General features: G+C 39.3%; 1 protein-coding gene and 1 long non-coding RNA gene across 7 annotated transcripts in view; both read right to left on the reverse strand.

Moving 5' to 3' along the window:
• Positions 1-22,680, reverse strand: part of LOC124258314 (WASH complex subunit 3-like) — a 38,832-nt gene extending 16,152 nt beyond the window's left edge. Inside the window, exons 1-8 of one of the 3 annotated variants that reach the window (XM_046692397.1) lie at positions 22,527-22,680; positions 19,056-19,118; positions 15,712-15,767; positions 14,727-14,792; positions 13,717-13,790; positions 12,894-13,018; positions 6,727-6,796; positions 4,342-4,355 (exon numbers count right to left, since the gene is read on the reverse strand). In XM_046692397.1, coding sequence (XP_046548353.1) covers positions 4,342-4,355; positions 6,727-6,796; positions 12,894-13,018; positions 13,717-13,790; positions 14,727-14,792; positions 15,712-15,767; positions 19,056-19,118; positions 22,527-22,598 — 540 coding nt within the window. In that variant the 5' untranslated portion in view covers positions 22,599-22,680. The remainder of the gene's footprint in view (positions 1-4,341; positions 4,356-6,726; positions 6,797-12,893; positions 13,019-13,716; positions 13,791-14,726; positions 14,793-15,711; positions 15,768-19,055; positions 19,119-22,526) is intronic. The other 2 variants (XM_046692399.1, XM_046692398.1) reach the window with 2 other exon arrangements.
• On the reverse strand, positions 2,385-4,335 carry LOC124258315. Of its 4 annotated transcripts, none has more exons than XR_006893566.1 (4): positions 3,652-4,335; positions 2,983-3,282; positions 2,893-2,951; positions 2,385-2,718 (listed from the first exon to the last, which is right to left on the reverse strand). It is a non-coding gene; the product is annotated as an uncharacterized LOC124258315 (long non-coding RNA). The 4 variants fall into 4 exon arrangements; XR_006893565.1 differs by having other exon boundaries at positions 2,385-2,598; positions 2,863-2,951; XR_006893564.1 differs by lacking the exon at positions 2,385-2,718 and having other exon boundaries at positions 2,870-2,951; positions 3,652-3,681; positions 3,773-4,335.
• Positions 22,681-23,790: the final 1,110 nt, after the last annotated feature.

Consider the following 23,790-nt stretch of genomic DNA (forward strand, 5'->3'; position numbering starts at 1 on the left):
AAATAGCAGGTCAATTTCATGGATTTGAAACAAACAAAGCAGACTTTCCTTGTTCTTTACTCACAAAGCTCTCTTACTGACCAATCAACATGACGACCAATAGATTACCCTGACTATGCATGCACAGCTGCCGATACTACAGGCTCATGCAATGATAGCATCATCTCCATGCAGGGCGGGTCAAAGGTGAAATGTCAACATAAGCACCATCTTAATGTCATTGATAAGCCTCCAGTTAAAGCTTAGCACTATATATATTTAGTGACAAGCTGATTGCCATAATTATGCAGATATCTACAATTAATGATGTCAGTGAATATATGGTGCTAATAAAAGTTACTTGTATTGATGATTGTGTAGGACATCACCTACAGTTTAATGTTTAACCGTGTAGATCCAGGGTCAGTAGAGCAAGCAGGCAAGGGGTATATATGTATATGCACTAGGGTGTAGCAGTAAACACTGGCTGGCCACACCCATCAGAGGCCAAAGTCCAATCTGTGGTAGATCAGTCGCAAACATGGCAAACTGTAGTAGTTTCTAAATCTTAGATTCGACTCCCAACATGGGTACAAGATGTGAAGCCCATTTCTGGTGTCCCTGTAGTGATATTGCTGGAATATAAGCGGCATCTAACTAAACTAAGTCGCATGCCTTGATATGTCTAGAAAGATCTATACCTTATATGTTAATCGGCTAAGATAGAGAGAAGAATGTACCAGAAAGTATTCCTTGATCATATCATCACATGGTGTCATCTCAGACATGACATCACATCATCACAGGTTGTCATCTCAGACATGACGTCACATGGTGTCATCTCAGACATGACGTCACATGGTGTCATCTCAGACATGACATCATAGGTTGTCATCTCAGACATGACATCATAGGTTGTCATCTCAGACATGACATCACATCATCACATGGTGTCATCTCAGACGTGACATCACATGGTGTCATCTCAGACATGACATCATAGGTTGTCATATCAGACATGACATCACATCATCACATGGTGTCATCTCAGACATGACATCATAGGTTGTCATCTCAGACATGACATCACATCATCACATGGTGTCATCTCAGATGTGACATCACATGGTGCCATCTCAGACATGACATCAAAGGTTGTCATCTCAGACATGATATCACATCATCACATGGTGTCATCTCAGACATGACATCATAGGTTGTCATCTCAGACATGATGTCACAGGTTGTCATCTCAGACATGACATCACATCATCACAGGGTGTCATCTCAGGTATGACATCACATGGTGTCATCTCAGACATGACATCATAGGTTGTCATCTCAGACATGACATCACATCATCACATGGTGTCATCTCAGGCATGATGTCACATGGTGTCATCTCAGACATGACATCATAGGTTGTCATCTCTGACATGATGTCACATGGTTACATCTCAGACATGACATCATAGGTTGTCATCTCAGACATGACATCATAGGTTGTCATCTCAGACATGACATCACATCATCACAGGTTGTCATCTCAGACATGATGTCACATGGTGTCATCTCAGACATGACATCACATGGTGTCATCTCAGACATGACATCACAGGTTGTCATCTCAGACATGACATCACATCATCACATGGTGTCATCTCAGATATGACATCACATCATCACATGGTGTCATCTCAGGCATGACATCACATCATCACATGGTGTCATCTCAGACATGACATCACAGGTTGTCATCTCAGACATGACATCACATCATCACATGGTGTCATCTCAGATATGACATCACATCATCACATGGCATGACATCACATCATCACATGGTGTCATCTCAGACATGACATCACAGGTTGTCATCTCAGACATGACATCACATCATCACATGGTGTCATCTCAGACACATCAAAGGTTGTCATCTCAGACACGACATCAAAAGGTATCTCAGACATGACATCACATGGTGTCATCTCAGACACGACATCAAAGGGTGTCATCTCAGACATGTTCCATACTGCTTTAAACTGACAGCACCTGTTCCATACTGCTATAGACTGACAGCACCTGTTCCATACTGCTATAGACTGACAGCACCTGTTCCATACTGCTTTAAACTGACATCACCTGTTCCATACTGCTTTAGACTGACAGCACCTGTCCCATACTGCTTTAGACTGACATCACCTGTTCCATACTGCTTTAGACTAACAGCACCTGTTCCATACTGCTTTAGACTGACAGCACCTGTATCAACTGCTTAAGTGAGTGAGTGAGTTTAGTTTTACGCCACTTTCAGCAATATTCCACCTATATGGCAGCGGTCTGTAAATAATCGAGTCTGCACCAGACAATCCAGAGATCAACAGCCTGAGTTGACAACCTGTGATGTCATATCTGAGATGACATCCTGTGATGTCATGTCTGAGATGACAACATGGGATGGTGTGATGATCTAGTCGCCTCTTACTACAAGCATGGGTTACTGAAGATCAATATTCTAACCCGGACCTTCACGGTCATACTGCTTAAGACTGACAGCACCTTTCCCATACTGCACTAAACAAACAGCACCCTTTCCCATACTGCTAAAACTGACAACACCTATTCCATACTGCTTTAGACTGACCACACCTATTCCATACTGCTTTAGACTGGCAGCACCTGTTCCATACTGCTTTAGACTGACAGCACCTGTTCCATACTGCTTTAGACTGACAGCACCTGTCCCATACTGCTTTAGACTGACAGAACCTGTTCCATACTGCTTTAGACTGACAGCACCTGTACCACTGCTTAAGACTGACAGCACCTGTTCCATACTGCTTTAAACTCACAGCACCTGTTCCATACTGCTAAGACTGACACCTATTCCATACTGCTTTAGACTGACAGCACCTATTCCATACTGCTAAGACTGACAACACCTGTTCCATACTGCTTTAGACTGACAGCACCTGTTCCTTACATTCTTTACACTGACAGCACCTATTCCATACTGCTTTAGACTGACAGCACCTGTTCCATACTGCTTTAAACTGACAGCACCTGTTCCATACTGCTTTAGACTGACAGCACCTATTCCATACTGTTTTAGACTGACAGCACCTGTTCCATACTGTTTTAGACTGACAGCACCTGTTCCATACTGCTTTAGACTGACATCACCTGTTCCATACTGCTTTAGACTGACAGCACCTGTTCCATACTGCTTTAGATTGACAGCACCTGTTCCATTCTGCTTTAGACTGACATCACCTGTTCCATACTGCTTTAGACTGACAGCACCTGTCCCATACTGCTTTAGACTGACAGCATATAGACCTATATGGCAGCGTCTGTAAATAATCGAGTCTGCACCAGACAATCCAGAGATCTGTGATGTCATATCTGAGATGACACCATGTGATGATGTGATGTCATATCTGAGATGACACCATGTGATGATGTGATGTCATATCTGAGATGACACCATGTGATGTCGTGTCTGAGTTGACAACCTGTGATGGTGTGATGATCTAGTCGCCTCTTACTACAAGCATGGGTTACTGAAGATCAATATTCTAACCCGGACCTTCACGGGTCATACTGCTTAAGACTGACAGCACATTTCCCATACTGCACTAAACAATTCCATACTGCTAAGACTGACAACACCTGTTCCATACTGCTTTAAACTGACAGCACCTGTTCCATACTGCTTTAGACTGACAGCACCTGTTCCATACTGCTTTAAACTGACAGCACCCTTTCTTATACCATACTAAAGAGACAGCACCCTTTCTCATACTGTACTAAACAGACAGCACCCATTCCATGCTTCTCTAACTATACAGCTTCCTTTCCTACACTGCTCTAAAGTGATAGCGCACATTCCAATATGAAGTGGGCTTCACACATTGTACATGATGAGTGAACACTTCACCCACTAGACTTCCTATTGTCAGTATATATGATGGGATAGTAATATTGAGTGTTCTGACAGAAATAACACCTGCAAGTTTGAACTAAAAAACTGCCTTCATATTTTCTGCATTTATACTTAATCATTAAGCAATAACCAGACAAGCTGATTTTCAATGATGCCGAGTTGAACGTATATATACACATATCAGTATCACCTTCACCAACTTGTGGAGAAATAGGTCACAACAGTTAGTTGAGAGGTGGGGAGAGAAGCAGGTAGGAGCTCAACACAGAGAGAGAGAGAGAGAGAGAGAGAATGGAGAGACAGAGTGTCAGTCACAACATACAGAGAGCTGGGAGACAGCGTGTGATAGCCACACATGATGGTATATGATGGGCTGCAGGCAGGATACTACAGACATGTCAGCTGCTGTCACTCACGTCGTCATCAACAGCTGGGGAAGGATATACACAACATGTCAGTCATGGTGGAATCAATGGCGGAGGTACACAATACCACCCTATACAGCATTAGTTTCTTCTTGCCATCTTTCAGTTTCTTGAATATACACAAGAAACAAAACCCCTCAGGTACCAATTACAGAATAATAAAACATGGGCAAAAAACTTGACTAAATCACAGTCTTATATGTAGTTTCAATATTACAATCAACCCGAACCATGGATATATATTTTGTTTGACACCTCAACCTCATCAATCAACCTCAACAAAAGAAATTGCAATGAAAGTTCCCATGGGGAATGCTTGGTCCAATCACACAAAAATATTTACCTTATGAACTCTGCAACCATAGATCAAATACAATCTAATATCATCACAGCAGTATCATATATTTTGAAAGATGACATCATGCTGTTAATATTGTGTGTGATTCAAAATAAGATAAAAAAATTATAACCACCCCAAGTGAAATATAGCAGATATATAGCAGTAAGTAGGGTACACTCTTAGAATACCAGATACCTAAAAGGCATATTGTTTAGTGTTACATGCACTTCCATTAAAGGGAAGCACGAGCTATAAAATTTAAAACAAATAAGGGAGCTCCAAAACAAAAAATAACCATTAAAATCGGATTTTGAAAATGAAAGGTTAGTTATCACAAATAACAAATATATGCGTCTTTGAAAATACGAAGCTACCAAATTCAAACCCTAACCTTATTCATTAAACTAACCCTAAAGAAGATAGTAATGGCTAAAACAGTAAGTACAAAAATACTAAAAACTCAAGTCGAGTTGGGCACATTATTTGCGCAGTTCTAAAGTTTTCAAAGATGGCAGAAGGTATCCAGTATTCAGTCTTTCCAAAAGTAGAATCAGTTCCTATCCTTTACCATTCTGAGATGAAGAGGGGACATGGTGACCTTGAATGTGAGTCTCTGAAGACTTCGTGTGTCATTGTACACAAAACGCTTCAGTATCATCCTCAGTAATCAAGGGCTGGTTTGCATTGTTCTACTACATACCATGGGACAACATAGCAAAAGGATATTGTTTCACTAAGAAATGGGGATTTTACAGACAAAGTGAATTCCTGGCTCATAAGATATTTAAAAGATATAGAGAAAACTATTAGAATCCATTAGCTAAACTTAACTAAAGCATCAATATTTACTTGGCCTACACTGACATAACACTGCTTGTATTTATTTGACAACTTGAATGAATGGTTTCCCTGATAAGGGACCGTTCATAATTTATGGCTAGGGGGGATGATGATGTTTTTTATGGAGAAGCATGTACAATGTGAATGACCCCCCCTAAAATTGATGTACAAAGTAAGTGAACCCCCCTGCATGTCATGTACAAGATCAATGACCCCCCCCCCCTTCCCATAATTTTTTTTTAGCATAATTTTAAAATACTTTTATGTACAAAATTGCTGACCCCTAGTACATGTGTACAAAACTGATGACCCCCACTATCCCCCCAGAACAAAACGGGTGACCCCTCCTCAAACTCATCATCATCCCCTAGCCATAAATTATGAACGGTCCCTACATTCATTACCAGTATTAACAATAAAGCTGACTGCCACAGGTAACCAATAAGGAAAAAATATTTGTTTTCCACCATAACGTCAATCACTTCTTACTTACTGTATTACTCGCATAAACAGAAGGGAAAGTCAGGAGCTATAAGTTTCCCAGATCCCATATGTTAATATTCCACTTTGACCAAGGGAGGTAACTTTGATACACAACCTACTTTGTACTTGGTTTTCGAACTGCATTACATTCAATTGCATTACTGAACTATTGCAGTGGTCTAACATTTAAATCTGATGTCTTGGTAAAATGTCTATGAACATTTTTCATACAATGACCTGACTTGTTATGGAATCAGCAAAATAAATCTGTAAGAAAGAACATCCTAATATTGTGAGTATGACGGTATCTACCAAATATTGCAAACAAAATTATTACCACTCTGAATCTATATATATGTGAATCCATGTGAGGAATATTTTTGACTTTTTTAATGAATATTGTTACAATGGTGTTTGTTCTAGCTACACAAAGTCTCGATAAGAGCTGTCGCTGCAGCTGGAAACAAATCATCCTTAGCATTAAACTAAAACAGTTGAAACTCCATCCTTGTGAAGGGTACAACAAATATGACAAGGAACCATTTGTTGATATTCATAACTACCCAAACACCCACACCAGTACTTTATGAAAGAAATCCACAGCAAAAAACAAATAATAATTAAAACTTTGGCTTACTGGTTACTTTCAATTTCTTACAGTAATTCCAAATTGGTAAAGTTCCGGAAGTTAACCCTTCCACCACCAGACCTACCTTCATAGGTCTCGTCTTGGTTGTATCTTGTGTTGTCCTGTGGTGTCCACTGCTGCTCATTGATATAGTCCTACCAAGTAGAGACTTGTATCACAACTCTACACATTACAAGTCAGTGAGTTTAGCTCATTCAAGCTTATTCCAGCAATATTCCAGCTATATGGCGGCGTTCTGTAAATAATCGAGTATGGACCAGACAATTCAGTGATCAACACCATGAGCATCAATCTACGCAATTGGGATATGATGACATGTTTTAACCAAGTCAGTGAGCCTGACCGCACGAGACCGTTAGTCGCCTTTTACAACAAGCATGGGTTACTGAAGATAAATTCTAACCCGGATCTTGACGGGTCAGACATTATAACACAGTAGCAATATTACAACATTTCATAATACATAACAATGTATTAAATATTCTATGAAAACCTTCACCACGAATGTAATCAGAAGCTGTTTGCAATTCTTAGCTAAAATACAAAGTGAACACTTCTATTTTTATGTTAAAAGTATCAGAAAATGGTTACACCTTAGAAGATTCAAAGAAGATTCTTTAAAGAAATATCTTCATTTTGTTTGTTGGACATGGGTAAAACAATTCATGCTGCCAAAATGATGCATCAAGCAGCTTTTGGTATTAGTATGTACAAGTCCTCATCAGACCAAAACATAGACATGAGTACCCTTGTTTTACATGTTGTGATTGTATTGATGGTCCTCAGGCACCATGACCCAGACCCAGACACAGACACAGACACAGACACAGACCCAGACCCAGACCCAGACCCAGACCCAGACACAGACACAGACACAGACACAGACACACACTCACAAACTCTAATGACACATGCACAAAATAATCTTTAAATGAAATCAATTAAAAAGCATACAAAGAAGTAACTTATTATTTGATGTACAAGTTGCTATGTAGTTACACTGAATAACAAATGTTTTACAAAGAGCATAAAAACTGACCAAAGAGCATTTTTCTGAAAACCCAGCTAGTCACAAAGCTTATTTGGAGTATTCAGTTAGGCTGCTGCTACAGGACCTATCGTATATACAGTATATACAGTTCTAGATTAGATAATAAACATAGTTGGTAAATTCAATAGCCAAATATATCCTGATTGGTCATAAAATCTTAGGGGGCAAGAACATTTTTTTAACAATCAAGATTCTTCATTTATTTGTTTTGTCAAAACATAGGGTGGGTGGAAAGAGAAAACAATATACATGTACATTTCAAATTCTCTCTTGTACCTTTGTCATGCGTCCGCCCGGAGAGCGGAAGGTCGCGGGTTCGATCCCCGGCCGCGTCATACCAAAAGACGTTAAAATATGGTACTTGTTGGTCCCTGCCTGGCGCTCGGCATTAATGGGTACAACAAGGACTAGTCAGCTCGGAGTCAGTATAATGTGTCTGAGTGGGGTATTCATGCTTCACTGCGGCATGGTATCTCAGTGGGCTAGCACTATAAAACTAGCTTCAGTCTGGGCTAGTACAAGCAGCCGCACATACACATACACACGCATGCACGTTGTCATATGAGCGAAATATTCTCAAGCACAACGTAAAACCCAATTTCACCTCACCTCACCTTTGTCATGAATAATCAGGGCTCGATTTAGTGCTTTGTTACTTGCACTGGTGCAACCCAATATTACAAAGTGCAACCTAGTTGCACAGGTGCAAGTCAATTTTTGAGTGGGTAAACTTCTGAAATAAAACATCTAAATAATTCAGTAGCATATTTCTTACATTACATCTTGCAATAAAAGCAGTGCAACTGGAATTGGGCTGATGCAACTAGGTTTTTATGTTAGGTTGCACCTGGAGCAAGTAGGTTAGCATCTCTTAAATCGAGCCCTGAATAATGTTCCCACTGGAACTAGGTACAGTGACCAAACCATACACTGTTTGGGGTAACAAGCGAAAAAATAAAGAATACCTGATCAAACAAACATTTATCATTGAGCATTTCCTACCTGTCTCACTCAGGCATTGAAACTCATGTGTGATTATCAGGCATAGCATTGATAAGAAATGCTATAAAATTGATTTTTTTCACATTTCTGATTCTTAATGTTAATCTGTGAATTGCTAATTTCCCTATACTCACACTTGCAAATACAACTTTAGCCATCATAAATTCTGGGTATGTGCTAAATTATCTTCCTAAACATTGTTACAAATTCATTTTTCAAAAGTATTATTTTAAAAAAAGAGTTTACTTTACTACTTGCACAAGCAGGCCACACAACACACATCACACAACGGTACATGAGCACACCACAAGCAGCATGCTGGAACCAGGACACCAACATAGACGCAGGTTCAGGACCATACAAGTTGATCCTGTCAATACATTTGGATCAAGAAAACATGTCTGATGTTTAAACATTCCCAGGCTACATGTTGACAAAGATAAATAATTCATTCGTGACCCACTCGTGTTATTCCGTGACAAGCCGAATAGCTACTCGTGCCCCTCTGGAAGGATTTCGTATTAGTGTATGAACATTAGAACTACTTCCAACAACTATTTCTGTTTTAATTATAGTGGTAATAAACATTACAGAAGCACCCAAAAAGTGTGGTGTTTAAAAGATTCTAACTTGTTTTAGACAACAATAATGATGATGATGATGATTTGTTGGAAACATATTTAGATGTAATTATTACCAGCTGGTCGCCATAGATTTCCTTATGTATATTTCTAAATAAGGTCTAAGAATCGCAAATGGGATTTTTTCTCATGAGCAGGTAATTAAAATAACATTTTATTTCATCTGTAAAGAGTCTGTAATAAAAATGGTTACTAAAAATTGACGTAAAATTAATATACCGATCTGACGAATTTGTGGAAAGTCCTATCAATTTTTAGTGTACGTGGTGTCTACCACTTGTCTGAACTTGTAACCTTGCTGCCACACCCCTGGTGGAATTTAAAATGAATACGCTGAAACAAATATGAAGAACTGCTGAAAATATCCTCACTGAAGTGAAATGTAGGCACAGTGTTTAGGATTAAAGTTGAGTGGTAACATATAAATATATGATTTTGAAACTCATATCTATTTATGATAACATTTACTGAAATATCAGAAAGCGCATGAAATATCTCCAAAGCAAGCCAGAAAGATTGTCCGAGAAAACACTCAATTGGAAACATATGTGAGCTCATGTGTGTATTTGAATCTCTCACTGTTCATTGCTTCATCTTTACTGAAACTTTCAAATCAGGAAACACAACTCTGTTGGCTATACTCTTTGTAATGTCAAAATGATTTTCATGATTTTTTAAACAATCACATAATGTCATAAACGATTTAAGTACTCAGGATTACTTTTATCAAAGTACCTCAATCCTTACACGCATTAAGATTGGTTTGTCGTATTTATGCAGATAACATAGGGTGGACGAGTCTTCTTGGAGGTTACGGAATGATTTGAGTGGTGACGAATGATATGTAATCGTGTGAGTTTTTTGTCACACATAACAATTATGGTGTGGCCTTATTATTCTGTGTGTATAAGTTGTCTTTTTTTAAGATATGTGCAAAAATAGTTCCCAATTTGATTGTTATCGTGCTCGTTCAAAAGATGAGTAGAGATGGAGAGAATAATGGACCAATATGGTGTTACTCCACTCCTTCAAACAAGATAATCTACAACAGGCTTACAACAGGACACTGATTTTGGGATGCTATACATTAATTTGGGCACATTGGTAGATACAAAACAGTTAGGCCTGGTACAGTAGTGATAAGCAGCTTACAAAAAGAAACCGATAGCAGAATATCACAAACCTATGACTGGTAGATGATAAATACCCTGGCAGGTTGCTACCACTAATACTTAGAATTCAATACTTGCTATATTCATATTTTCTTGAAGTAGTCCACTCTGCATCAGAAATTACTCTTTATAATAGTTGCCCATATCAGTTTCATTTTTGGTTGTAGCATAAGTCAGTTCACACATGCATGATACTTCCAGTGAGAAGTTCAAATATAAAGAAAACAATAATGTAGTCTGACCATTCCTTGTCATGTGAAGCAGCAAGCGCCATTGTGGTCACTAGTGAAAGGGATGTTGCCAAATCTTAGTTTGGGAACAATCATATTTGTCAAAATGAAAACAAAAATTCCTGACTTTTCAGCTGAGAGTTAATGTAAGGTGTAAAACAGTGACATGGAAATCACAAAATATGTGCAATTAATTTAACAAAGAAAATATTGCAAGCTTGAAATTAAGACACATTCACTACCCTGCATATCCCAAAACAACAATAAATAAACAAACAAACAAACAACACAGAACATAGTATGCCATCAACATCTGTCCTGTTATGCCCTTATTTGTTCTGTCTAAAAGCCCCAGTCCTACAAAGACATTCTATCATTGTTTTGTAGTGTCTTACCTTAGGTTTGCGACGCGCGCCTGTTCTCAACACATCAAACAAATGTCACTAGGATACTCATAGGACATCTACTTATACAAGCAATGGTTTGTTTTCTGAAACACCTGTTGTGCAACCTTCACATGTCAAATCTAATCCTTTGTAGGTCGGGATGTTTTTCAAGGCGATTCTGACTCAGGGTTCCCACATTTTTGTACAAAGAAATTTCCATGATTTTTCAAGAGAAATATTGCTTTTTCCAGACACAACAACATATGTCCTAATGTATTCTGATACCTTTAAACATATCTTACTGTGTCTGAAATAGAACAATATCTTAAATACGGCCTCCTGTCTCCCTTTACAGCTGTCCATTCACACCTCTTTATGATAAGATGACATAATAAACATGAAGCATGAAGTGTAGCAAGTTTACTCTTTAACTATCCTTATTGACATATAACCAACATGTTGACCATAGCCCTTGTAGTACTTTTAAGATATACAGTTTTATGAGATAAAAATCCCAGATTATTCCATGATTTTGCCATTTCTTCCATTTTTTTCAAATTCCATGATTTTTCCAAGCCTGGAAAATGGGTGTCAAATTTCCAGGTTTTCCAGGTGATGTGGGAACCCTGTGACTGTGTACGTCTGTAGGTCAACAATACGTCAACAACTGCAGCTGAAATGTGTACTGTACAGAGGAATGTCAGCTTGTGTCTCAGCTTGGTTAGGAATATCTGATGTGGGTTCAAATCCAAGATCTACCACAGGCATGAACATTGATTGTACATTCAGCAAAGAAGTAAATGTACATTTACAATCTCATTATCATGTACATTAGTGTATCCTCTTTAGAAATATGCTGACATGCTGTGATATGACTAGCATACACAGAACTTGGTCTTGAAGCCCCTACACTGTATATGACATTCTTATGATTGCAAGAGTGTCATGTGATTTTGTCATCCGGCACAATGAGGGCAAAGTGTGAAACTGAGGATCAGAAGATAGATTGAACCACAGGAGGTGGGGACAAGCAGTAAAGCAGGGATCCCTCAGTCCCTAACACCAATACTGAACATGGTCTGACAACTAGTGATGAAACGATACCAAGTTGAAATCACTGATATTACAAAACAACAAACCACCATTGTGAAGAAGGAAAGTGAATTTTAATAGCAGGTGTATGGGCAAGATCTATGTACATGTTGCCCATACAACCGTTATTAAAATACACTTTCCTTTTTAACAATGGTGGCTTGTCTTTTTGTAATACACTGTCCAGTGATTTCGACTTGGCATCGTTTCTTTTGCCCCTTTTTGGTTTTACTTGAATCTTTGTGTGTGTATAAACTTGAGAAGACTGCAGAAGGTTGGTTTTACTTGAATCTTTGTGTGTGTATAAACTTGAGAAGACTGCAGAAGGTTGGATTTACTTGAATCTTTGTGTGTGTATAAACTTGAGAAGACTGCAGAAGGTTGGTTTTACTTGAATCTTTGTGTGTGTATAAACTTGAGAAGACTGCAGAAGGTTGGTTTTACTTGAATCTTTGTGTGTGTATAAACTTGAGAAAACAAGTAGTCAAGTGTCTGATTATTCATCATGTTGTACACTACATGTTGTTGACTACTGATACGAATAAACTGGTCTTGGCACGCATAAGTGTAGACTGGAATAGACTGGTAAAAACTGGTGCAGACAGGTGAAAGCTGCAGGGAACAGGTGTGCACAGGAATGAACAATATTGGACTCACGTCTTGGTCTTCTGGGTCCGACTGGTAGTCAAACTCATCACCCCAGCTGTAGGCATCGTCATCATCATCGTTATACCCGGCATGGCGGGAGGAGGGAGGAGCGGGAGCAGGTTCTGTGGGGTAAGCTGGACACACAAACATAGGATTGTTCTTCTACTAATACTTCCACCATCAAACATGCACGGCAGTTTATATATCAATCAGTTATAACTATGTTTGCAAAATTTGTGTTTAATATTCGAAAATATATTGAACAACAGGTCTGCTGTTGGAGGTTACCAATTCTTAACAGTGTTTCCGTTATCTGGTATATACCGGACTTTGACCGGTACAAAGTAAGTATGTCCGGTAATTTCAAAGACTGTCAGTCATCGTGTCCGGCAAATCTTAAAATCAATTTTCTAATTACCTATGTCAAGTTTATTTCTCCTCGAAAAGGATTACGTTTTCACAATGACACAATGGAAACACTGCTTAAGAATTTGTGATCTGATCCATGTATGTTGTATCAGACCAGTTTCAGTTTGAGAGTTTCACTGGCACTGGGACAATGTGTAATGGTTCTTGTCTGGTCTGCGTCGGCCTCATCATGTTTAGACACAACAGAGACAACATTGTTTTGTGGTCTATTCTAATTAATATTTGTTTCCAGCCCTGTGGAGATTCACTATGTGGTATCATTTAAAAAATACATTTCCTGATTTTAACTAGAATTTAAATTGGAAAATCTTGCATCTATAACAGAAAGACCAGATTTCACTATTCATGTATTCATCATGATGGCTTGAATATTTACAAATAAATAAATACATATGAATATTACATTTCCTATCATGTCTGGGTGGTCGTGGTGGAGGGACCGGCTCAGGTGGCATATTGCGGAATGTGCTCATCATTCTGAAAGTACACACACACAAGCTGTTACATACAAGTAGGATATCCTTGTTCAAACAATGACCTTCACCTTGTCAAGTAACTCTATTGTCTGTCCAACACAATGAGGTGGGTCAGTGGACAGTAGGTTTTCTCGTAAGACACATATTCCTGGGTTGTTTAATGGAAGTTCTACCGGACAACTTACAATCTAGTCAGAATCACATAAGTATTTCATCAGTAGAATTACAGTTTCAGTGAACCATGTTTCATGCTGTTAAGATCAACAAGTTACAGCGATGTCCAAATCATGGAATGTTGACACTATGAATGGACATGCTATTTGGTTACATTGCCCTTTGGTCCACACTATGGACATGGAATGTTGACACTATGAAGGGACATGCTATTTGGTTACATTGCCCTTTGGTCCACACTATGGACATGGAATGTTGACACTATGAAGGGACATGCTATTTGGTTACATTGCCCTTTGGTCCACACTATGGACATGGAATGTTGACACTATGAAGGGACATGCTATTTGGTTACATTGCCCTTTGGTCCACACTCTGGACATGGAATGTTGACACTACGAAGGGACATGCTATTTGGTTACATTGCCCTTTGGTCCACACTCTGGACATGGAATGTTGACACTATGAAGGGACATGCTATTTGGTTACATTGCCCTTTGGTCCACACTCTGAACATGGAATGTTGACACTACGAAGGGACATGCTATTTGGTTACATTGCCCTTTGGTCCACACTCTGGACATGGAATGTTGACACTATGAAGGGACATGCTATTTGGTTACATTGCCCTTTAGTCCACACTCTGGACATGGAATGTTGACACTATGAAGGGACATGCTATTTGGTTACATTGCCCTTTGGTCCACACTCTGGACATGGAATGTTGAAGTCTTACCCTGGACATGGAATGTTGAAGTCTTACCCCTGTGTTTTAGGAAGACTGTTCAGTCTGCTTCTGTCAATGTTACTGACAGCGTTCTTCAGTTGACTGAGGAATAGAAAACACAACAATACAACACTTTGCCATTACTTACAACATGGAAAACCCAAATTCATTAACGTTTCTAATATAACCAGGGAGAATAAAGCAATATTTAAATAATTGCTGTGTAGATGTAAAGAAGGTGAATAGTTGCTGTGTAGGTGTAAAGGAGGGAATAGTTGCTGTGTAGATGTAAAGGAGGGAATAGTTGCTGTGTAGATGTAAAGGAGGTGAATAGTTGCTGTGTAGATGTAAAGGAGGTGAATAGTTTCTGTGTAGATGTAAAGGAGGTGAATAGTTGCTGTGTAGATGTAAAGGAGGTGAATAGTTGCTGTGTAGATGTAAAGGAGGTGAATAGTTGCTGTGTAGATGTAAAGGAGGTGAATAGTTGTTGTGTAGACATAAAGAAAGTGATTAGTCTGCCATAGCAACCATTCATCACCTGCCGGTCTACCATAACAACCATCCATCGCCTGTCAGTCTGCCATAGCAACCATCCATCACCTGTCAGTCTACCATAGCAACCATCCATCACCTGTCAGTCTACCATAGCAACCATCCATCACCTGTCAGTCTACCATAGCAAACATCCATCACCTGTCAGTCTACCATAGCAAACATCCACCACTTCTATCATAATAAATAATAATTTATTTATAAAGCACAAATATCCACCTTATCCATGCTCAGTGACAATATTGGGAAAGGAAATAGATCATCTGGGTTTTACAGAAAGGCAGCAGTGAACAGATTTCCTTTCGAAGAGAGTTCCACAGTTGAGGGCTGGCAAGGTGAAGGCTTGGTCAGACAGATGGACTGGAGATCTGTGTTGGGTGAGGAAAGAGTCAGAGGAGGATCTGTAGGTAGATGGATGGTTAGTGTAATGTAGAAAGACTGTTAGGTTGTGGATGATCATGATACTCACATTCTCTTCTTGGTGGATGCAACTTTGAAAGCATCAATATCAGTATCTGTAAGTTTCTGAAATATAAAGTTAAAGTAGACTGTAACCAAGATTGAGTGAGTGAGTTTAGTTTTATGCCGCACTCAGCAATACTCCAGCTATATGGCGGTGTTGTAACCAAGAAAGCAGGAAAAAGGTATGATTACACAATGCCATCATCCCAAATATAACATATGTTGCACGACAAAGGTACTACAGTGGAAGCCCTAAACCGGCATTCGTTGGGACCGCCAAAACATGCCGGTATAGAGGGCGTGCCAGTATAGGGAACTTTCCCCTTTTCAACCTGAGAATGATCTTCCATGTGTCGTAAAATACGACTAGCTGAATAGCTTTCTCTTTCAAAATAGGGCCAGAAATGGGTATGTTTTTACTGTAAGCAGTCAAAAACCAATCATGCGTCAGTGTGTTATTTTTGTCAAATTTACTGGTTTTCATTCACACGACAGTTAACTTATAATACAAGTGACATGTGTCACTCACCAATTTACCTCACCTACTTAGGCCTAATTCTTATCCATACTCCTTTTATCAGACAACATCAATGAGCTTAATGCCGATGGTAATCCACTGTGTTGTTGACAGACGGATTAGAGGGCGCGTAAATGATCATAAATGAACTAGCTTCTGTCGGGACCAAATTCTAGTGCCGATATTGAGAAGCATGCCGGATTGGAGGGCTGCCAGTTTAGTGGGCTTCCACTGTACTTGACTTATAAAGTATTACTCCAATACAGATCTCTTCCTGCTGGATTGTATGATAACTGGAACTATCAACAACGTAGCATATCCTGTAGGCTGAGACATTTCCACATACTGCCTAACAGAATTATCAGCAGTAGCTTCTACATCATGTTGTAAACAAGACTGTAGGAAAACATCTGTGCAGGATGTCTGATACAATCTCCTAGGGCAGGCCTGGGTGTAGATCTATTTCAACAAAAGGCAAACAGTATTTTAAATGCTTTCCCAAATCCTTAAAAGAAATCACCAAGACAATGTTCAGGAATGCAAGTTACTGACTAAAAGCAGTGTGATTGGTATGTGTCATGTGTACTGTTGGGTACTAGCAAAACTCCAGATTTATGTCACGGCCCACCAAAAACAACCTCAAGTGTTCAGCATAGGGCATTGGTGCTGTAACTGTGGGGAATCAAACCTGGGCGTTCAGCATGGTACACTAGTGCTGTAACTGTGGGGAATCAAACCTGGGTGTTCAGCATGGTACACTAGTGCTGTAACTGTGGGGAATCAAACCTGGGTGTTCAGCATGGTACACTAGTGCTGTAACTGTGGGGAATCAAACCTGGGTGTTCAGCATGGTACACTAGTGCTGTAACTGTGGGGAATCAAACCTGGGTGTTCAGCATGGTACACTAGTGCTGTAACTGTGGGGAATCAAACCTGGGTGTTCAGCATGGTACATTATTGATGTAACTGTGGGGAATCAAACCTGGGTGTTCAGCATGGTACACTAGTGCTGTAACTGTTGGGAATCAAACCTGGGTGTTCAGCATGGTACATTATTGATGTAACTGTGGGGAATCAAACCTGGGTGTTCAGCATGGTACATTATTGATGTAACTGTGGGGAATCAAACCTGGGTGTTCAGCATGGTACACTAGTGCTGTAACTGTGGGGAATCAAACCTGGGTGTTCAGCATGGTACATTATTGATGTAACTGTGGGGAATCAAACCTGGGTGTTCAGCATGGTACATTATTGATGTAACTATGGGGAATCAAACCTGGGTGTTCAGAATACCACAGCAGTAACAACACACATGCTCTGTTGACCCTCTCAACAACACATAAATGCCCATAAACCTGACAGTTACCTACTCATCACTCTCCTACAGGGATCTTGTCAAAACAACAAAGGATAGAAAACGGAAGTACAGTCCACAGTTAGTCTGGCTCACAGTCCCTGAACCATATCATTTCCTCACCACCCCTAAAGTCCTAAATGAAGCAAGTCTAGATTTCCTGAGGTTCTAAATTTCCAATCTCACTGAAGCTCCTCTTCAGTTTAAATGGGTTTATTTGTTGCTATCAAAATTCTGAGACAAAACGTTAACTAAATCCACAGTGAGTACAGTCATGGGTTGCAGGCCCTGTCCATGAACTAGGAAGTAGAGGGAGCATCCTTAAATAATTACACTCCACTCCAGCATCCTGGCCCTCCAGTCATGGGTTGCAGGCCAGTACAGTAGGAAGCATACCAAAATAACCCTCCTTATCATTTTCTGCACTTGGTCTATACTCTTCTTACTTACAATAAAATCACATAAGTTATTTATGAAGATAAGAATTTTTTATAATTAAAAGTAGTCCATATTAGATATTTAGATTGTGCATTTTCATTCTTGGCTTAAATATTAACATATTTCTACAAAAGTGAATGTGTTATAGCTTAAAAATGTCTCAAAGAGTTTTTCAGCTGTGAATGTTAAACCTCAAGCAAGAGAAAATCCCTTCAGAATTCCTTATATTGAAATAACACAGCAGTTGTGGTATAAAAGAAATATGATGACATCAGGTGATAGAAAGGCCACCTGCATCCTGGAGACAATGGAGACCAAATGTCATGAAACGTAAGATTACCTAAAACACTCTGTCATCACCTGACCCAGTTGCTTAGTGGGACAACACAGTGTTACCTTAAACATGGAAAACAAGGTGCAATATTTTCAACTGTATCCTTGAACATTGCCAGCTTGCCAGGTATCTTCAATGAGATTTAGAATTGCTACATATAAAGCAGTAAATTTATGAGAAAAGCAATATTTAAGGATATCAACTTCTTTATTGTGAATAACACAATGTCTCAGAGTGTATATCCTTCATCAGCTGATGAAGGAGCAAGCATACACTCCGAAACGTCATGTTATTCACAATAAAGAAGTTGATATCCATAAATCTTGCTTTTCTCATGCATGTCGGCAGTCTGTAAATAATCGAGTCTGGACCAGACAATCCAGTGATCAACAGCATGAGCATCTATCTGTGCAACTGGGAAACGATGACATGTGTCAATCAAGTCAGCGAGCCTGGCCACCCGATCCTGTTAGTCGCCTCTAACGACAAGCATAGTCGCCTTTTGTGGCAAGCATGGGTTGCTGAAGACCTATTCTACCCCGGATCTTCACGGGTCCGGTATTAGGAGGAAGACAATGTTTAGTGAATACAAAGCAGAGAGAATATGCTCTGAAATGTCGTGCTCCTCATAATACAGAAGCTGAAACTATGAATTTCCCCCTTTTTGCCAGGAGTGCTTTGAAGTCCTGTGGAAGTAAGGAAACTTACAGCTAGTTTGGATCCATCAACTCCTTGCTTCTTGAAGGGATCCTTGAACTCATCCAGATGATTCTGAAACAAAACCACATATAAATTAGATATTTAATACTTGAAACTATTTGAATATGTATCTTGATACCCTGGTCCATCTAAAAGATACTTACATTATTCCAGAAAACATCTTACAGCCCCTCTAAATGATGTATTCCTTCATTCCATAATACATCTCACAATCTCTGTTTATAAAGCATACTGTGTTCCGTAATATACATGTTAGGGCCCCTCTAAATCTCTAATTCCGTAACACCTAGAGCCTCTTTAAGGGATGTTTCTTCATTGCATAAATTGCATCTTTGAACTTTTCTAAATGATATATACTTTATTCAGTAATGTAGTATATTTTTACTGCATGCTTTTAGCTGCTGTAGGTGCATGTAGTAATATTTAAGTTACAGCAGTGCCTTCTATGAAAGAGTTACGTCATCAGCGTATGTCAGTAAATGATCTAGCCCTCGTGTGCTTTTGTTGTTATTTGCTCCTGCAAGAATATATGACAACAAGTATGTCTTGGAGCCTTTCTAAACGTTGCATACTTCAGGCCATATATTCTTGTTCTTACAGTTGGATGAAAACTAGGCCTTAGCGTGACCTCAGTCTGATAATAACATGACCTAATTTTCTATGACCTTCATCAGATAGCAACACTTAGGCCTAGTTTCCTATGACCTCCATCTGATAGTGACAACACCTAACTTTCCATGATCTCCATTGGATAACAACAAAGCCTTGTTCCGTATAATGACCTCCATTGGATAGTAACAACACCTAGTTTCCTATGACCTCCATCAGATAGTAACAAGTTACCCTATGACCTCCGTTAAATAGTAACAAAGCCTAGTTTCCTAATGTCCTCCACTGGATAGTAACAAGTTACCCTATGACCTGCGTTAAATAGTAACAAAGCCTAGTTTCCTATGTCCTCCATTGGATAATAACAAACCCTATGACCTGTGTTAAATATTAACAAAGCCTGATTTTCTATGTCCCCATTGGATAGTAACAAACCCTATGACCTCCATCAGATCTAAGGAACAAACCATAAGCCCAGAATTCTGTGATGAAACATTCAAGACATTGCTGTTACTAGTGTTATGCAACAATGTCATTTATTACTAAAAGATGATGACAACTGTAATGTCTCAATAAAAGAAGAATCAGTATGATTATTTGAAAGATTCCTTTTCCTCATTAGGTACTTGATAAACTGTAAGTACATCACTATCTACAGTAAAACCTTGTTAATCCAGGTGATTTCAATGCAAGTAAAATGTCATGAGTAAAACTGGCATTTGGATACTTTTCATGCTCCTTTCTAAAGGTAATCATCGTGGCAGCAATATTTATAAATATAATATATATAAACAATAACAGTCAGGGACCAAGATTATATACTCAACACAAACAGTCAAGGACCACCCCAATATTCAATATCTAAGTATTATATGGATCATAATATGAACCATTAAATACTTTAATATTGAAAATAGGGGTGGTCCTTAACTTTGGTTGTTGAGTATATATGGGGATATATCTATATGCTGAAGACTGAGCATTCAGTTTCACAAACACATCCCTCAAAATGGTCATTTTCCATAACTTGTTTGGTTGAGTATATGTTAAGCAATTCTGTTTTAATAACACTGTTTTCAACTCGGCAGACTGCACCACCATTATCTTTCATATTTTCTTGACTGGACAAGCTAAGCTGAAGAGATACATCTATTACATCACTTGTGCAATGGTCTTCTAATAAAATTTATGCAACATGGCTCCATACAAACTCTTGTCATTGCACGCTGAGTTTTTTCTATGCTACCACAACTGTCTCCTCTATTTCAGACTGTGTCTTCGCCTGTGACAAGCAATTAGGGACTATAAACCTTTCTTACCTGAAATTCTCCAGGTTAATAGTATATAATAAGACCTGCCTGTATGATATACTGGTATAATTAAAACCCACTGCTTGTCTGTCCCCTGTGATTTATGTCTAGATTGTCTACTGGAGGATATATTGCATTTTATCTCTAAGATTTATTATGTGGTCATATTATTTCATTATATATTTCTTGTTTATGGTTCACTGGCCTCAAGTACAGAAATAAACAATGAATGAAATAAAAATATCATATTACTTGTCCAAAGTTTATGATTGTTAGGTCACTACCAAGACTTGAACCTGAAGATCCGGGTTAGAATTGATCTTCAGTAACCCATGCTTGTCGTAAGAGGCGACTAAACAGGATCGGGTGGTCCAGGCTTGCTGACTTGATTGACACATGTCATTGTATCCCAATTGCATAGATTGATGCTCATGCTGTTGGTCACTGGATTGTCTGGTCCAGACTTGATTATTTACAGACCGCCTCAATATATAGCTTGAATATTGCTGAGTGTGGCATAACACTAAACTCACTCACTCTAAAGTTTACACATCTGTCAGACATTTGGGTTTTATCAATAAACAAGAGTGTCCTACTTCCTGACCTCAAAAAGCAATTTCAACTTGCTTTGGGTGTTACAATAAATGCACTCCTTGACATTTTTTTAAGAGCCAAGATTGCTTATTATGGCAAATACGGTATGCATGTTTATAACAAAACATCAATCCTTTCATGCCACGACACATCAGGAACAGATCATTACAATGCACTGCTACTTTGTCCCCTCCTGCAAAGTATCCATTGATTCCACTACAATAGATACTGATGTAAACCACTCACACTCTTTTGTCTCGAACTTTGATATCCCGAACTTACGATTACCTTGAAGCAAAAGCTTGGTCCCTACATATTCCTTACCTAAATCATTTCGCATTTGTGTCCAACCTTGAATAACATGAAGTATTTACATTATGACGTCCTTTCAACCACAGGGGCTTGTAACGCTAAAAACTGCCATCAAGGCATATACTATCACTGACGAAGACCCCGTCAGTGATAGTATATGCCTTGATGGCAGTTTTTAGCGTTACAAGCCCCTGTGCTTTCAACTTTGTCACACCAGTGTTTGGCTCTCTGTCTCTTACATAAAATATATCACAGAGGGAGGTTATTGTAAATTAGCATAATTCTGACAGCAATGGCCTCACTTCCAAACACACAACATGCACTCTCTGTCAGGATGTACTTAGATATAGCAATTGTTTAGGTTCCTGCACTCTGTTGATAAAAACAGACCGACACTGACCTGTTGAACACAATAGAACACAGCTCATGTTGTCAACCTTGTAGGGGTTATGAAAATAAAGCTCCTATGAAACTAAATGTGTCAATACCATTCATTCATATAATCTGCCTGATGTCTGCTGGCAAATGATTGGACTGTACACTTGCAACTGATCAATTTGCGCTGAATCACTGCTACCGTCAAGAACTGTGTTAATGAAGTTTTAGACTTTAATCCCCACTTAATCCCTCCTACCTCAGCCAGCCATCTTGTGGTGTCCGCGACGGTCCAACGAACGATTTCTTCGTATGGTGGGAGAGAAGCCATTTTACTTGTCACACGCGTCTGATAACACCGAGTTGTCTAAAACCCGTCCTCCGTGTTTGTTAAATTTAATTTGCTTCCTGGTTGAATATTGTGTACCCGATACTTACAGAGTTACTCCCCTTGGACGGCGACCACAAGAGATTCGGACCTCAAAGCGCTATTGACTCGGTTAGCGTATATAGATATGATAGATAACATACACTTCCTCTGTATTCACTTCCTAGTAATAGGAGATATTGACAGCATTGTATTTCAGTAGGAAAAACACAATAGGTCCAAAACATGCGAAGTCATGCTTTTGGTTGACTCTGAGTCTATTCCATTCACCCCCACTCTAGTTCCGCCTAGCCTATGGTGTGTGTGTGTGTGTGTGTGTGTGTGTGTGTGTGTGTGCGTGTGCGTGTGCGCGTGTGTGTGCGTGCGTGTGTGTGCGTGCGTGTGCACAGTTTATTTTCACGAGAGTTTTAATTGTCATTTGATAAGTTTTCAGGACAAACAGGAGGAGGGTTGGCGTGCGCGTAACGCCGCTTTGAAAGTGAACTTTCATATCCCAGGATTCTTCTAGCCCGGAATCCATACTGGTGAATTAAATACTGTGAGTTAAAAGATAAGCGTCATTACAGAGTGGAGATGTTCAAAACCTAGCGATGTCTATACTGCCTTTGATAGCATAAAATGATTCAACAACAAGTGAAGCTTGTGGTCACGCCCTGTAGTCAGTGAGTGAGTGAGTTTAGTTTTACGCCGCCTCTCACGAAAAGCATGGGTTGCTGAAGATCAATTCTAACCCAGATCTTCACGGGGGTAGCCTATAGTCATCAACGCCAGAACGTTTTCTCAGTTCTCTGATACATTACTTGTTGTTGCCATGGTACACGTTCCCACCGCATCAAAGATTATCCACAAGCAGTACTTTCACTTTTATATTTATCATGTTAACTTGTCCTTTAAATCAAATACTCATATGTGCGCCCCACACATCTTCTGGCGGGTTTGAGGTGTTTAGGTGCTCTTGGTTTAACGACACATACATGAGGACGTGCATGCATGTACGTGCGTACGTACGTGCATGCGTGCGTGCGCGCATTTCCTTGTGCTAGGCCAAACTACTGCCCGTTTTAAATGGCAACCCCAACAGTGTAACACGAACGCCCCTTCCAGACACAGCATACTAATTTCGAGCCAACGTTCG

The sequence above is a fragment of the Haliotis rubra genome, unplaced genomic scaffold (assembly GCF_003918875.1).
Source record: "Haliotis rubra isolate DU_JTF1 unplaced genomic scaffold, ASM391887v1 Scf69, whole genome shotgun sequence".
Classification (NCBI taxonomy): domain Eukaryota; kingdom Metazoa; phylum Mollusca; class Gastropoda; order Lepetellida; family Haliotidae; genus Haliotis; species Haliotis rubra.